General features: G+C 43.6%; 1 protein-coding gene across 1 annotated transcript in view; it reads left to right on the top strand.

Annotated features, from left to right (window-relative positions):
• Positions 1 to 12,143, top strand: part of glmna (glomulin, FKBP associated protein a) — a 37,372-nt gene extending 25,229 nt beyond the window's left edge. The window contains exons 15-19 of the mRNA XM_078218892.1: positions 2,398 to 2,507; positions 3,443 to 3,506; positions 4,585 to 4,711; positions 11,271 to 11,353; positions 11,466 to 12,143. Coding sequence (XP_078075018.1) covers positions 2,398 to 2,507; positions 3,443 to 3,506; positions 4,585 to 4,711; positions 11,271 to 11,353; positions 11,466 to 11,591 — 510 coding nt within the window. The 3' untranslated portion in view covers positions 11,592 to 12,143. The remainder of the gene's footprint in view (positions 1 to 2,397; positions 2,508 to 3,442; positions 3,507 to 4,584; positions 4,712 to 11,270; positions 11,354 to 11,465) is intronic.
• The last annotated feature ends 415 nt before the right edge of the window (positions 12,144 to 12,558 follow it).

Consider the following 12,558-nt stretch of genomic DNA (forward strand, 5'->3'; position numbering starts at 1 on the left):
CAAGATTCTGGTTGAGGCTGTCCTCATGTGTGCGGAACTTGGCTATCAGTTTCTGCTCAGCGATTCTGCATTGTCATGTGTCTTGAAGGCCGTCTTGGAGAACGCTTACCCGAAGATTGGAGGCTGAATGCCTGTGACTGCTGAAGTGTTTCCTGACAGGAAGGGAACACTCCTGCCTGTGATTGTCACGCGGTGTCCAGTTATCTGTTGTCGTAGCGTCTGTATGATCTTGCTGATGTACCGTGATGTGGAGATGCCACCGTTGGACTGGGGTAGGTACAGTAAGTAGTCTCTCAATACCAGGTTAAAGTCTAACAGGTTTATTTAGCAGCACGAGCTTTCGGAGCGCTGCTCCTTCATCAGGTGAGTGCAGGATTTGTTTCACAAACAGGGCATATATAGACACAAACTCAATTACAAGATAATGCTTGGAATGCGAGTCTTAACAGGTAATAGAGTCTATACCCCACTACCTATACCCCACCATTTGGCCTGCAAAATCTCACTAACTGTCCTGGCTTGAGACAATTCACACCACTTTAACCTGTGCTTAACCCTCTCTCCACTCTCATTGTCTGCATCTGTAAAGACTTGATTACCTGTACTATACCTCGGGACATCCTTTCCTGCAGCGTATCAGGTAGACAACATTGGCCGAGTCGCATGAGTGCCTCTGATCTTTGGGTAAGCGTTCTCCAAGGCGGCCTTCAAGACACACAACACAGGATGGCCTCAACCGGGATCTTGGGTTCATGTCACACTACCTATACCCCACCATTTGGCCTGGGCTTGCAAAATCTTACTAACTGTCCTGGCTTGAGACAATTCACCCCTCTTCAACCTGTGCTTAACCCTCTCTCCACTCACATTGTCTGCACCTGTAAAGACTTGATCCCCTGTTAAGACTCTATTCCAATCGTAATCTTGCAATTGAGTTTGTGACTATATATGCCCTGTTTGTGAACCCAACCCTCCACTCACCTGATGAAGGAGCAGTGCTCCAAAAGCTCGTGCTATCAAATAAACCTGTTGGACTTTAACCTGATTGCGAGTCTTCTTACTAATGTATGAAGTACAAGCGGAGGAATTATACTTCAGAGAGGTGGGTACGTGGTACAATAGAAGGTACATACTGCAATTCACATAAAAAAACAACAGCAAAATAAAAGAGTGAACCCAACTGTGATTTGTCTCAAACACATCTGTTAAATTGGACATTTCAAAAATTCCCACACTTGGTCAAATTGGAAATAAATCTTAAGCACAATTGTTTATCTTAACTCTGATTCGACAAAGGCAATGGCCAGGATTCTGAAATCAGTGGTGGTGACAGGACTCATCGCTGACCTCAAATAGAACTGCCAACAATTTCTGTGGTTTGAATTTACTCCTTTCCTGTTAGTTTGATTCCTGTGCCAAGTTAAGAAATTTCCAGACATTCAACAACAATTATGCAATCCAGCAGACTTAAGCAGCCAACCACATCGAAGTATTCTTACAGTCAGCAAACCAGGAAGTAAATGGCACTGATTATCCCTCACTTTTTAATCATGTTCTAGGGAGCAAAATAAAGATTGGGACATACAAATCAGACTGAGGTAGAAGCTGATTTTATTATATTAAAATGTTGTGGGATTTTTTAGCATAATGGAAAAATTCCACATTCCATAAATATATGATTAGTTTCTTTAGGGTCAGACAGATTGAAATATGACTTGACATACCATTTTTTAAAAAACTGTTACACTTCCGATATAATGTTTTGGGAGTTTTTCCAGTGAAAGTTGCACATAAAATGTGAACGTTCGTGTCAGTTCAAGTGATTTCTAAAGATTTCCACTTGTGCCAGGACTTAACAGTGCACCCTGTGGAGGAGCAGGAAATCACTGCCAGCAACTTATGGTTTTTCGCATTTAACCAAGCATGTGCCAATGCCAAAATTTTCTGTCAGTTTCACTGTTGTAATGCTGACAAATGTTAACAGTTACATCCTCATCACAACCGCAAAATTCATGTCAATACAATTGTGTCATCTGTCATTATGGTGGGTACATTTACACTGAATCTCCATTTTGCAGACTTTGTAAAGCCATTTCTTTATTTCACAGCAACATAATAACAGTGCAACTGCAATTAAAGCAGCCACTTCTGGGGTTTGCTGCTAATTGCAGGGCCACCTGAAGGAGCCAGTCTTGCATTGCTTTGACATGATGTCAATCTCTGTATAACCAACCACTTAACCTTTAGGGTGCCATATTTTTCCTAAGTAATTAATGGCCATGCTGAAATGTAACCCAATGCTTACTGTAGATTTCTAAATATTCACCACCTTTCTCCCTCCACACACCCCTTTATAAAAATCTGCTTCCTTACATTTAAACTGTCTTTTGCTTTCAGCCTAGCAATAAAAATGTGTGGTTCTCAGGCCCACAATTGATGCCACTGCTTCATACAGTCCTTTCACTTCCTGAAGGAGCAGAGACAGACTTGCTTCAAAACTCAGATAGGTGAGTTTCAATGCATAAACAAATAGCAGTTGGGTTAGTGCCACAGTGTGCTTAACCAAAACCAATCATCAGGTTATGATTTCCAATGCCGAATCCTCATTCTGGATTTCAGCATAGTAAATGGGTTTCAAATGTACAGACTCTAAGCTGGATAGTTCACAGAACTGCTGTTATAACACCTGGTTGACAGCTGTGTTAGGCATGACTTGGAAGCAACTTGGTTACACATCTTGTTAGTGGTGTAGTGTCACCTCAAGGGCAAGAAAAAAATGCAGTGTAAACTGTGTATTTCCGCATAGGCTGCGCACAAGTAAGTTAGTTTGTGCACGGCTTCTCAGAAACATTTGAAATGGTCATGTACTTCTAGAAATTGCCCATGCACTCCCAAAAAAAATAGAAGGAATATTGCTTCTCCATATCCTTTATTATCATTTTTATTTCCCCCCCCCCATTTTTAAATGCTGATGTATGTCTCCAAAGGCACCAGAATGCACTCCTCATCCAGTTACCATTCTGAGGGTTTGATGGTGTCAATAGGCTATTCTTGGGGGACCATCAGAGCAAAGCTTAATCCTGACCCAAGAGGCATCACAAAATGGGTGGGAGCAGAGATCCTGGCTGATATTTCCTGTTTGTAATCCAGGGATTTGTTCTACCCCTATGGCTCTAATGGAACCAGTTAACTTGTCATATTTCCTGGGGTCAAACCAGGAACTGTCTTGATTTTGATGACTTAGCTACCTACTGGAAACTTAGTCAACCATTGGAAAAGCCCATTTCTTTGATTTTCAAGTAGATAAAATAAGAACGTAATGGCTTTGCTTCTTTAAGATGATAAACACGCCATTACATGTTTGCCAATTAAGGTAAGGATTTTTAAAACTGGGTACTGATAATCAAGACATTACAGTTTTTTTTTCTTCCGTTTGTATTAGAATCATGGCATCACTGAATCTTCTAAGGTATCTTGTGATCAGAGATAACGAGTGGGAGAACCAAGTAAGTATTTTGGTGTATTTATAATTATTATACCTCACTTTGCTTAATTTTAGTGCTGAGTATGTCCAATTGTGCAATTCAAGGTACATAATGTATAATGCACATAAAACCATATATCATCTAACTTATTCTGAGAAGACCCAATCTAGGCAGGGCTGACTGGGAAGGAACATATGGCATTGTGATTGGTGTTACAACGAGTGAAATAACAGCATCTACCAGAAACCCTCCAGTTCTGCCCAGCATACATCCAATGTAAAGTAGAAACATAGGAAAAGGAGTGAACATTTCAGCCCCTTGGGAGCCATTCAGTTGGATCATAAATAATATATAGCTCAATTTCATTTAACCGGTTTCATATTCTCATACCATAGAATCCCTGCAGTGCGGAAAGCCCCATCGAGTCTGTACCAACTCTCTGAAAAAGCATCCCACCCAGCCCCTCCCCTCCACCTTATCCCCGTAACTCTGCACATTTACCATGGTTAATCCACCTAACCTACACATCTTTGGACATAAGGGGCAATTTAGTATGACCAATCCACCTAACCTGGAAACCGGGGCACCTGAAGGAAACCCACGCAGACACTGGGAGAATGTGCAAACTCAAAACACAGTCGCCCAAGACTGGCATTGATCTTGGATCCCCGGCACTGTGAGCCACCCTTAGTAAGCAAAACGCCTTTATACTGTATGCCTGTAGGATGCTGTACGTGTCATAAGGGGAGACCTCAGTGCCATTTCCCAATGGAAATTGCCAGCAGGAACACAGTAACTCATGAGTAGCAAGATGCTACTCCAAAATTCCTGCGTATGACTGGGTGAGCACCTAGTTGGTGCCATAAATGTTGATGTTATCTGCATTTTTTAATGCAGATAACCTTGGAATTTAAGACATTTTCATCACCAGTACACATTGACAGGCCCATGCCCTGCTTTGTTGAATTTGCAGCAGCTCAGCAGAATTTCTAGACTCTAGTAATTAAAAATGAAAAGGATTAACATTTTATGATTGAATTTATAACAGATTATGTTATTTTTCTGCCAAACAAGTTATTCATTTCTTAATCTTGAACAGACTGGATTATGGACTGATCTTTTCTGGATTGAAAGCTTCCTGAAGCCACTGCGCATTGGTTTAAATATGTCTAGGGCTCATTATGAAGCAGAGATGAGAGCCAAAAGAGAAAACCGGAAAATCAAAGGTTTGTTCTTCAAATGCAGCTGTACAGCATTAACTGTACTGTCATGTTGTCTTATGGCTGCTACTTATTAGCTCTAATTGGAGATCATATGCCTCTCTGCTACCTCATTTCACATTCAGACACCTAAAAGCACATTCCCCAATTGACAAAATCAACAAAATATGCTGGTTCTACAAAAACTCTGCTTGTGTGGCATTGACCGGAATTCCATGCTCTTTGATTCAATACATGTTGAATGCTATGCTGGAAATGATAGCAAAGTATAACAAAAGAACAAAGAAAATTACAGCACAGGAACAGGCCCTTCAGCCCTCCAAGCCTGCACCGACCATGCTGCCTGACTTAACTAAAACCCCCTACCCTTCCGGGGACCATATCCCTCTATTCCCATCCTATTCATGTATTTGTCAAGACGCTGCTTAAAAGTCACTACCATATCCGCTTCCACTACCTCCCCCGGCAACGAATTCCAGGCACCCACTACTGTGTAAAAAATCTGGCTCGTACATCTCTTTTAAACCTTGCCCCTCGCACCTTGAAGCTGTCCCCCCTAGTAATTGACTCTCCCACCCTGGGAAAAAGCTTCTGACTATCCACTCTGTCCATGCCTCTCATAATCTTGTAGACTTCTTTCAGGTCGCCCCTCAACCTCCGTCGTTCCAGTGAGAACAAACCAAGTTTCTTCAACCTCTCCTCATAGCTAATGCCCTCCATACCAGGCAACATCCTGGTAAATCTTTTCTGTACCCTCTCCTAAGCCTCCACATCCTTCTGGTAGTGTGGCGACCAGAATTGAACACTATATTCCAAGTGCGGCCTAACTAAGATTCTATAAAGCTGCAACATAACTTGCCAATTTTTAAACTCAATGTCCCGGCCGATGAAGGAAGCATGCCGTATGCCTTCTTGACTACCTTCTCCACCTGCATTGCCACTTTCAGTGACCTGTGTACCTGTACACCCAGATCCCTCTGCCTATCAATACTCTTAAGGGTTCTGCCATTTACTGTATATTTCCTATCTGTATTAGACCTTCCAAAATGCATTACCTCTCATTTGTCCAGATTAAACTCCATCTGCCATCTCTCCACCCAAGTCTCCAACTGATCTATATCCTGCCGTATCCTCTGATGGTCCTCATCGCTATCCGCAAATCCACCAACCTTTGTGTCGTCCTCAAACTTACTAGTCAAACCAGTTACATTTTCCTCCAAATCATTTTTATATATATACAAACAGCAAAGGTCCCAGCACTGATCCCTGAGGAACGCCACTTGTCACAGCCCTCCATTCAGAAACGCACCCTTCCACCGCTATCCTCTGTCTTCTTTGACCGACGGTAGTCATGATGTGGAGATGCTGGCGTTGGACTGGGGTAAACACAGTAAGAAGTTTAACAACACCAGGTTAAAGTCCAACAGATTTATTTGGTAGCAAAAGCCACACAAGCTTTCGGAGCTCCAAGCCCCTTCTTCAGGTTTGTGGGAATTCTGTTCACAAACAGGGTATATAAAGACACAGACTCAATTTACATGAATAATGGTTGGAATGTGAACACTTGCAGCTAATCAAGTCTTTAAGATACAAACAACGTGAGTGGAGAGAGCATCAAGACAGGCTAAAAAGATGTGTATTGTCTCCAGACAGAACAGCCAGTGAAATTCTGCAGGTCCAGGCAGGCTGTGGGGATTACAAATAGTGTGACATGAACCCAATATCCCGGTTGAGGCCGTCCTCATGTGTGCGGAGCTTGGCTATCAGTTTCTGCTCAGCGACTCTGCGCCGTCGTGTGTCGTGAAGGCCTCCTTGGAGAACGCTTACGCGAATATCCGAGGCCGAATGCCCGTGACCGCTGAAGTGCTCCCCAACAGGAAGAGAACAGTCTTGCCTGGTGATTGTCGAGCGGTGTTCATTCATCCGTTGTCGCAGCATCTGCATGCAGGAGCACAATGTCTTCACCTTCAACAACCAGTTCTTCATCCAGACACACGGAACAGCCATGGGGACCAAATTCGCACCTCAATATGCCAACATCTTCATGCACAGGTTCGAACAAGACCTCTTCACCGCACAGGATCTTCAACCGATGCTATACACTAAATACATCGATGACATTTTCTTCCTTTGGACTCATGGTGAACAATCACTGAAGCAACTATATGATGACATCAACAAGTTCCATCCCACCATCGGACTCATCATGGACTACTCTCTGGCATCGGTTGCATTCTTGGACACACGCATCTCCATCAAGGACAGTCACCTCAGCACCTCACTGTACCGCAAGCCCACGGATAACCTCATGATGCTCCACTTCTCCAGCTTCCACCCTAAACACGTTAAAGAAGCCATCCCCTACAGACAAGCCCTCCATGATCTGCTCAGATGAGGAGGATCGCAACAGGCACCTCCAGACACTGAAAGATGCCCTCATAAGAACAGGACATGGCGCTTGACTCATCGAACAACAGTTCCGACGCACCACAGCGAAAAACCGCACCAACCTCCTTGGAAGACAAACACCGGGACGTGGCGGACAGAGTGCCCTTCGTCATCCAGTACTTCCCCGGAGCGGAGAAGCTACGACATCTTCTCCGGAGCCTTCAACATGTCATCGATGAAGACGAACATCTCGCCAAGGCCATCCCCACACCCCCACTTCTTGCCTTCAAACAACCACACAACCACAAACAGACCACTGTCCGCAGCAAACTACCCAGCCTTCAGGAGAACAGTGACCACAACGCCACACAACCCTGCCACAGCAACCTCTGCAAGAAATGACGGATCATCGACATGGATGCCATCATCTCACATGAGAACACATCCACCAGGTACACGGTACATACACTTGCAACTCGGCCAATGTTGTCTACCTGATACGCTGCAGGAAAGGATGTCTCGAGGCATGGTACATTGGGGAGACCATGCAGACGCTACAGCAACAGATGAATGAACACCGCTCGACAATCACCAGGCAAGAGTGTTCTCTTCCTGTTGGGGAACACTTCAGTGGTCACGGGCATTCGGACTCTGACCTTCGGGTAAGCGTTCTCCAAGGCAGCCTTCAGGACACACAACAATGCAGAGTCGCTGAGCAGAGACTGATAGCCAAGTTCCGCACACATGGGAGATGAATATCCAGGGGTATCAGGCGTTTAGGAAGAATAGACAGGAAGGAAAAGGTGGTGGGGTCGCGCTATTAATAAGAGATAATATCAGGGTAGTACTGAGGGATGACATAGGCTCTGAGGAACAAAACGTGGAATCATTATGGGTAGAGATGAGGAATAGTAGAGGGAGAAAGACACTAGTAGGTGTGGTATATAGGCCCCCAAATAATAATGTTGAGGTAGGGAGGGCTGTAAACATGCAGATAAGGGATGCGTGTAAAAACGGAACGGCAATAATCATGGGGGACTTCAACATGCACATTGACTGGCAGACTCAAGTCGGTAAGGGTGGAATGGAGGAAGAGTTCTTAGAATGCTGTCGGGATAGTTTCCTTGAACAGCATGTTACGGAACCGACGAGGGAACGAGCTATTTTGGATCTGGTATTGTGTAACGAGGTAGGTAGAATTAAGGATCTTATTGTGAAGGACCCTCTTGGGTCTAGTGACCACAATATGGTCGAATTTCTGATTCAGATGGAAGAGGAGAAAGTTTGGTCTCAAACCAGTGTCCTCTGTTTGAACAGAGGGAAATATGATAGGATGAGGGATGAATTGGCTAAGGTAGACTGGGAGAGCAGGCTGGCAGGTAGGATAGCTGAGGAACAGTGGAGGATTTTTAAGGAGATCCTTTTCAGTTCTCAGCAAAAATATATTCCAGCAAAAAACAAGGATTGTAAGAAAAGGGAGAACCAGCCGTGGATAACGAAGGAAATAAAGGAGAGTATTAAAATAAAAACAGCTGCGTACAGAGTGGCCAAAAATAGTGGAGAAACAAGTGATTGGGAAAAATTTAAGAAACAACAAAGAGAGACTAAGAAAGCGATAAAGAAAGGAAGGATAGACTATGAAGCTAGGCTAGCAATTAATATAAAAAATGATAGTAAAAGTTTTTATAAATATATAAAAAGGAATAGAGTGGCTAGAGTGAATGTTGGACCCTTGGAGGACGAGAGGGGGGAGTTAATAGTGGGAAATGAGGATATGGCTGAGTCTTTAAATACGTTTTTTGTGTCGGTCTTCACGGTGGAGGACACAAATAGTTTGCCAAATATTAACGATAGAGGGTTGGCAGCAGGAGAAATACTTAATACGATTAATGTTACCAGAGAGGCAGTGCTGGGTAGACTAATGGGACTGAAGGTGGACAAGTCCCCGGGTCCGGATGGAATGCATCCCAGGGTATTGAAAGAAATGTCAGAGGTAATAGTGGATGCGTTAGTGATTATTTATCAAAACACGTTGCATTCTGGGGTAGTGCCGGTTGATTGGAAAACGGCTAATGTTACGCCGCTGTTTAAAAAAGGAAGGAGACAAAAGGCGGGTAACTATAGGCCGGTCAGCTTAACGTCTGTAGTAGGGAAAATGCTGGAATCCATTATTAAAGAGGAGATAGCAGGGCATCTGGATAGAAATGGTTCGATCAATCAGATGCAGCATGGATTCATGAGGGGAAAGTCGTGCTTGACGAACATGTTGGATTTTTATGAAGATGTGACGAGGGCGGTTGATGGAGGAGAACCGGTGGATGCGGTGTTTTTGGATTTCCAAAAGGCGTTTGATAAGGTGCCCCATAAAAGGCTGCTGAAGAAGATTAGGGCACACGGAGTTGGGGGTAGTGTGTTAAAGTGGATTGGGGACTGGCTATCCGACAGGAAGCAAAGAGTCGGAATAAATGGGTGTTTTTCCGGTTGGAGGAAGGTAACTAGTGGCGTGCCGCAGGGATCGGTACTCGGGCCGCAACTGTTTACCATTTATATAGATGATCTGGAGGAGGGGACGGAGTGTAGGGTAACGAAGTTTGCAGACGACACAAAGATAAGTGGAAAAGTGAATCGTGTGGAGGACGGAGAAGATCTGCAGAGAGATTTGGACAGGCTGAGTGAGTGGGCGAGGATATGGCAAATGGAGTATAACGTTGATAAATGCGAGGTTATACACTTTGGAGGAAATAATAACAAATGGGATTACTATCTCAATGGAAACAAATTAAAACATGCTACCGTGCAAAGGGACCTGGGGGTCCTTGTGCATGAGACGCAAAAGCCCAGTCTGCAGGTACAACAGGTGATCAAGAAGGCAAATGGGATGTTGGCCTATATTGCGAGGGGGATAGAATATAAAAGCAGGGATGTCTTGATGTACCTGTACAGGGCATTGGTGAGGCCGCAGCTGGAATACTGTGTGCAGTATTGGTCCCCTTATATGAGGAAGGATATATTGGCATTGGAGGGAGTGCAGAGAAGGTTCACCAGGTTGATACCGGAGATGAGGGGTTTGGATTATGAGGAGAGGCTGAGGAGATTGGGTTTGTACTCGTTGGAGTTTAGAAGGATGAGGGGGGATCTTATGGAGACTTATAAGATAATGCGGGGGCTGGATAGGGTGGAGGCGGAGAGATTCTTTCCACTTAGTAAGGAAGTTAAAACTAGAGGACACAGCCTCAAAATAAAGGGGGGTCGGTTTAAGACAGAGTTGAGGAGGAACTTCTTCTCCCAGAGGGTGGTGAATCTCTGGAATTCTCTGCCCACTGAGGTGGTGGAGGCTACCTCGCTGAATATGTTTAAAGCGCGGATGGATGGATTCCTGATCGGTAAGGGAATTAAGGGTTATGGGGATCAGGCGGGTAAGTGGTACTGATCCACGTCAGATCAGCCATGATCTTATTGAATGGCGGGGCAGGCTCGAGGGGCTAGATGGCCTACTCCTGCTCCTATTTCTTATGTTCTTATGGCCTCAACCGGGATCTTGGGTTCATCTCACACTATCTGTAACCCCCACGACTTGCCTGGGCTTGCAAAATCTCACTAACTGTCCTGTCTGGAGACAATATACATCTCTTTAACCTGTGCTTAACGCTCTCTCCACTCACATTGTCTATACCTTTAAGACCTTGATTACCTGTAAAGATTCGCATTCCAACCATTATTTTGTAAATTGAGTCTGTGTCTTTATATGCCCTGTTTGTGAACAGAACTCCCACTCACCTGATGAAGGGGCAGCCTCCGAAAGCTTGTGGCTTATGCTACCAAATAAACCTGTTGGACTTTAACCTGGTGTTGTGAGACTTCTTACTGTACCTCCCCTGTAGCCAGTGAGGATACAAAGATTTCTCTCAAGGCCCCAGCAATTTCCTCCCTTGCCTCTCTCAGTATTCTGGGGTATATCCCATCAGGCCCTGGGGACTTTAATGTTTCTCAAGAACCCCAATACCACCTCCTTTTTGATCTCAACATGACTCAAACTATCTACACATCCTTTCCCAGACTCATCATCATATAGTTTGACTCATTTCACTTTTCTGTCAAAAGAAGCCTTTTGTGTAAGCAAACAACTGTGCAGGGAAGTGAAAGGCAAGTTTATTCCATTTTACTATAACGATTACAGATGCACCTGATCGTGAAACGCAGTGTTCCTTGACGGTTGGCGGTAAAAAGCTCCCAAAAATGACTATTGCTATGGAATTGGAGGTAAGCATTTTGCTGGTTGAATATTTTTACATTCAGCATTGTTTTGAAGTCGGGGTTTTATACTCTCATTCATGCTCCATCACTTCATCCCTGTTAACTGTCATTGTTCCAGGTTCTTCAGTCAGCTATCTACATGTTTGACGTAATGGAAAGTATACAGGCACGAATAGAAGAGCTGATTGAGCCAAAGATGAAATACAGAGCAGAGGATAAAAATGTGACCAGTGAAGCTTCATAATTTTTTTTAGAAAACAGTGTGAAAATTCTGTAAATAAACTTCTTGTAGTCCACACTACTGTATTTACTAGATTCACTTTGTATCATATTGTTCAAATCAGCCTTTGTACAGGATAATTTCAAATATTTTCATCAGGCACCTGTTGTACTGAAATTCTGTAATGAGATTACCCAGAAGGAGTGATATTGTACAGAGTTGCTTAAAAGTTTAAAAAGAATTTTTAGATGACATATAGTTAAGAATCAATAGCAACATGATATTGGTAAACAAAAGGGTCACACCAAATCTTAAAAATCCTGTTTGATAGCTATGCAGTGTGGTGCTTACTCTAGCAATGCAGTAGAGAAGGGAGAGAAAAATATTTCTCCAATTATTGTCGAATTTACTCAGAAAAAGTATTGATCCAGACTTTACCACTGACACAATGTGATGGAGCTCACCACGGGCCTCGGTGAAAGTGGCCAACAACGACCCAGCACTCTGTGATGTGAATTTCACCTTTCCAACATTCGGATATTTACAGCGATACTAATAAAGTAAAAGAACAAGTTTATTTCTGTGTTTAACTGCATTTGTGTGCGCTCGAGAGGTTGCTGTCAGTTTCAGAGGAGTAATGATGGCAAACACTGACAGTTTCCCTTCCACTACTGCAAACTCCAGGCCATTATATATCCTATCATTAGAATAAAATTCAATTATTCAAGTAATTAAATGCCCTAAAACTATTCCCCGAGAATATCACTCTACATTGCATTTTAATTGGACAATTAATGAGAGGTTGAAGACCCAATAGGTAAAGTTTTTGGTAATACACATTGCATGCAAACTACAATGAGTAACATCAGGCCTATTATCCTTAAAACATTTTGGGTGCAGTGTCAGAATGGTGAGAATCATTACTGGTCTCCACTAGCACATACTTGGCGCGATAGCCATGCCGAGGGGTCTCAGAGGCTAGTGGTTGGGG

Source organism: Mustelus asterias, chromosome 8 (assembly GCF_964213995.1).
Source record: "Mustelus asterias chromosome 8, sMusAst1.hap1.1, whole genome shotgun sequence".
In the NCBI taxonomy this organism is placed as follows: Eukaryota; Metazoa; Chordata; class Chondrichthyes; order Carcharhiniformes; family Triakidae; genus Mustelus; species Mustelus asterias.